At 37.9% G+C, this 4,953-nt stretch overlaps 1 protein-coding gene across 1 annotated transcript; it reads left to right on the top strand.

Moving 5' to 3' along the window:
- The first annotated feature begins 835 nt into the window (after positions 1-835).
- LOC149018520 (uncharacterized) lies at positions 836-4,656 on the top strand. The gene is made up of 8 exons (XM_089153903.1): positions 836-931; positions 1,397-1,685; positions 1,899-2,035; positions 2,141-2,209; positions 2,321-2,521; positions 2,827-2,975; positions 3,324-4,155; positions 4,288-4,656. The coding sequence occupies exons 1-8, from the start codon at positions 836-838 to the stop codon at positions 4,654-4,656; spliced, it is 2,142 nt and encodes a 713-aa protein (XP_089010029.1).
- Positions 4,657-4,953: the final 297 nt, after the last annotated feature.

Below are 4,953 nucleotides of genomic sequence, written 5' to 3' on the forward strand. Positions count from 1 at the left end.
AACTTGATTCATACATGGACTCACCATATTGGCACCTGATCCTTGGTCTCATATTAGTCCAATCCTCAGATAGTTTTAGATGTTAGCGCAAACACCTGAAGCAATGATTCTGTTGCTCCCGAAGATTAATCAACTTTATAATGGAAATCCAGATTTTGCAGCAGACAAACTAAATTTCTCCATATCAATGTACACATCAAGTATAAGGTTCAAACTTTCCCAAATTCTTAAAGACCAAAGAAGATGAATAAAAGAAATCCAACAAGCTGGAGCTGGGACCTTCTTTTTCATTCCTGAAAAATACCAGTTTCAAACAAATCACTCAATTCATATAGAAATTTTTTTCAACAGAAAGAAACAAAGTCATAGAAGTGATTACCCTAAGCACCTACTCAATCATAGAACACATGAGTTTAGTGTAGGTTTTTTTTTTTTTTGTTTTGTTTTTTTTTGTTTTGTTTTGTTTTGTTTTTTTTTTTTTTTTTTTTTTTTTTGTTTTTTTTGTTTTTTTGTTTTTCTTTGCGGAGGGGGTTTGGGGGTGCTGCTGCCTGAAGGGGTGGTTAAGTTGCATAAATAAGGTAAGGGGGTGAGTGAAGTCGAGGATAAATAAGAAGGGGAACTGTGGATGGGCTTTTAGGAGGAAGAAAAAGTGTTAAGGATACATGGTCAGCATACAGTTAGTGTATTGTTTACTATAGTTAGTTTTATACCCTCTGTACTATACTTCTCATATATTTGAAAATACATTATACACTTCTTACTACATGGTATCAGGTTCTGTTTCAGGCATTTGCCCTAATGTATCTTTGGAATGGCTTCCGCTCCTAGGGCTGCGATGTCTTCTCTTTTGGCTTCACTCGTCTCCATTAATGTTGCAGCAGCCTTACCTCTCAAGCCTTCCTCTTCTAATTGTTTCTTTGGAAGGCACAGTGTACTCCATTACTTCGTGGATATGATATCTATGGTTATTTGGATGGATCTCTACTGAGACCATCGTCTGATGCTTCCCCTGTTTCGTCTGTGGTTCTTTGGGATCGCCAAGATCAGCTAATCCTAATTTGGCATATGGCCTCTGTTTCTGAAAGGATACTTATATTGTTGCAGCAACAACATCTCGCGAAGCTTGGACGAAGCTCCATCGTGTGTTTGCATCTGCCTCAAGAACTCGAGTCTTAGCGCTCAAGAATCAGTTGTTTCAAATACAAAGGGGTTCCATGTCTATTAGTGATTATATTGTTGAGATTCTTAAAATTTCGATACTCTTGCTGTTGCTCATGCGCCTATTTCAGATGAATATCTTGTGTTGGTTACTTTGTGAGGGCTTGGAGATCAGTATCAAGATTTTGGAACTTCTGTTTTACTCCGTGCTAAACCAGTCTCTTTTGATGATCTTCAGGGGTTGCTTCTTGCTCAAGAAGTTCGAATGAGAGCTTCTACTTCTGCTTTTGTAAATTCCATTCTCACTGCTAACATTGTTGTTCAGAATACAAGTGGTTCATCTCGTGCTCCGCAAGATTCTTCTCGAGGTCGTTTTGGTAATCAAAGGCCATGGAATCTAAGGTATCTTGGTGGTAGAGGTGGCTATAATTCTGTTAATGGTTCTCGAAACCGAAACCATCTATTAATTCAAATGAATACTATGAGTAATGTTGGTGCTGCAAATTATGGTATTGCAAGTGTTTCTGGTCAGTTTTCATCTACTCCTTCCTTTATGAAAGAACCAAGAGTAATTTGTCAATTGTGTCGCACTGAGGGACATTTGTGTTCTCAATGCCTTTAGAGGTTTGATCATGTGTATGTGGGGAAGCTTGTGTTTTCATCTATCCTATCTTCTTCTAAGTCTTCTTCCAATTCTTTTTGGATCTTGGACTCTGGCTCTAATTGCCATGTTATTGCAGACTTAGCCCATTTTTCTTTTCAAGAGCCGTATACAGGGTCTCAAAACGTGGTAGTAGGTAATGGAAATGCCTTGGCTATTTCTCACGTTGGCTTGTTGTATGTTCATCATGGTGCTTCTATGTTTAAGATGTCTGAGGTTCTTTTAGTACCTAACATCAAATACAATCTGCTATTAGTATCTAAGTTTTCTCAGGAAAATGGTGTTTACTTTGTCTTTTATTCACATTGTTTTGTTGTTAAGGATCAGCAGAGTCATCAGGTTGTGCTGCAAGGCAAGATTTTTAATGGGCTTTATGGTATTTCTTTCTTGGTTCATGGTGGTGCTATTAGTTCTGCTAACCTACCTACTATCAAGAGTGCTACTACGAATTTTATTAGTAACAATACTTTTTCTACATTTTCTATCACTGCTATTGACTAGCATAGAAGGCTTGGACATCCAGCTTCTTCAAGAACCATTGACATACTTAGAACTATTCGTGTTAAGAGTTACGTTGTTCTTCCCTTTTGTGATGCTTGTAAATGTTCTAAAAGTCATCGATTGCCTTTTCAAATTTCTGATTCTGTTAGTCGTGGACCTTTGGATGTTGTTCATAGTGACTTGTGGGGTCCGGCTCCTTTTGTTAGTTTTGATGGCTTTCGTTACTATGTAGTGTTTATTGATTAGTTTACAAAGTATACATGGATATATCCTTTGAAATACAAGTCTAATATGTTAGCTGTTTTTCAAAGATTTAGAATCATGGTTGAAACTAGTTGTATTCTCTTCAAACAAATGGTGGGGCAGAATTTCAAAGTTTGTTTAAGTATCTTGCTGCTAATGGGATTTCTCATCGGATTTCGTGTCCATATACCCCCTCGCAAAATGGTACTGCTGAGAGAAAGCATAGACACATCATTGAATCTGGTTTTGCATTGTTACTTCAGGCTAATCTTCCTCAGGTTTTCTGGACTGTGGCATTTCAAACTGCTATTAACCTATTCAATAGAATTCCTATTCTTGTCTTGGACAATAAAACCCCATTAGAGGCTCTTTTTGGTTTCAAACTTGAGTATGGGTCATTAAAAGTGTTTGGGTGCCTATGCTATCCTTGGTTACGGCCTTATGGATGTTCTAAACTACATCCTCACTTCAAGCCTTGTGTTTTTATTGGGTATCCGTCAATATACAAAGGTTACATGTGTTATGATCCAGCTACACATAAAACTTTTATTTCACGGCATGTTGTTTTTGTTGAAAGTCAGTTTCCTTATAGCAATTTGCAGCATCTACATCTGTTGAACAATGGTTGCCGGCAGCTGAGTTTCTTGATGTTGATAGTACCTTGCTAGTTTCTAGGCTTGCTAAAAATTATGTCTTATGTGATGAAGCATCTTTTGTTTCTACTTGTAATAATTCTCCTGTTTTGAACATATGCTGTTAGGACTAATATGGATATATGTACCCAGGCAACTACGAATTTTAATGAAAATATCCCCATCCCCCTGTATGTTGGGAATTTGGGTGAGATGGGTAATAATGGGCCTAAAGAAATGGGTACCTTTGCTGATGGATCTCTAAATTGTTTTTCTAAAGCAGTGGGTACCTTAGATGCTGGGCCTCCCAATTGCTTTTCTAAAGAAGTGGGTACCTTTGCTGATGGGCCTTCCACTTGTTTTCCTAGATTTGAGGATACACCGTCCAATGTCACTACGACCCAACTTATACCAATGGCTGGTCCAAACTCCAAATCGGATGCCATATTATCCTCACATCATATGACTACTCGGTCTAAAACAAGGACTTTAAAATCCAAATCACGACTTAATCTTTTGGTTTCTAAAGTCGAGGATGATGTTCTCACTACTTATCTTCAAGCAGCAAAATCTACACATTGGCGTCACGCAATGCATGAGGAGTTTAATTCCTTGGTTCAAAATGGTACAGGGGTTTTAACTCCTTCCTTACCTACTCAAAATGTTATTGGATGTAAATGGGTTTTTCACGTTAAAAGAAAACCCAATGGCTCCATAGACCATTATAAAGCTCGGTTGGTTGCGAAAGGTTTTCATCAATGGCCAGGCTATGATTTTGGTGATACTTATAGTCCTGTAGTCAAGCATACTACCCTCCGGATTATTCTTTCAATTGCTATCTCCAATTATTGGCCTATTCGACAACTTGATGTTTCGAATGCTTTTTTATATGGGGATCTTAATGAGACTATCTTTATGGAGCAGTTGGCTGGATCTATTGATAAGGCTTGTCTTATACATGTATGTTAGTTAAAAAAATCTCTATACGGCTTTAAACAAGCTCCTCGTGCTTGGTATATCAAACTTACTACCTTTATTGGTTCTCAAGGATTTGTTGGGTCACGTACCGATACCTTCTTATACTTTTACAAGTCTGCGGATGTGACCCTTTATGTTGATGATATTTTGGTCACCAGAAATAGTCTCCTAGCTATTTCATCTCTTATCAAATCCTTGGCTACCGTCTTTGCTATTAAGGATCTTGGCGATTTGCATTATTTTCTTTATATTGAAGCACTTCATATACATGAGGGCTTGTTACTTTCTCAACACAAGTATATTACTGATCTTTTAGTACATACTAAGATGAATGAAGCTAAACCAGTTGCCAATCCAATTGCTTCTGGACCTTTGTTAACTATCACGGATGACACTCTTTTAGAGGATAGTACTGAGTATTGTCATACTGTTGGAGCTTTGCATTATTTGGCTAATACTAGACCTGGATATAGCTTTTCGTGAGTCATGTTTCCCAGCTCATGCACTCACTCACTGATTTGCATTGGGGAATTGTCAAGCGGATTCTTCACTATATATCTTCAAGCAATTTCTACCCAGGGTTTATATTTTTCCTCGACCTCTTCTATGACTATGGCTGGGTATTCTGATGTAGACTGGGCAAGTTCTGCAACTAGTTTTTGTGTTTTTCTTGGTCATCATCTTATTTCTAGGGGTTCTCACATGTAACGTACTATTTCTCGCTCATCTACTGAGGCTGAGTATCGTGCTCTTGTTGTTGTTGCTGTTGAGATGCTTTGG

Source organism: Hakea prostrata, chromosome 4, assembly GCF_041222555.1.
Source record: "Hakea prostrata isolate BN-2017 chromosome 4, UWA_Hpros_2, whole genome shotgun sequence".
Classification (NCBI taxonomy): Eukaryota; Viridiplantae; Streptophyta; class Magnoliopsida; order Proteales; family Proteaceae; genus Hakea; species Hakea prostrata.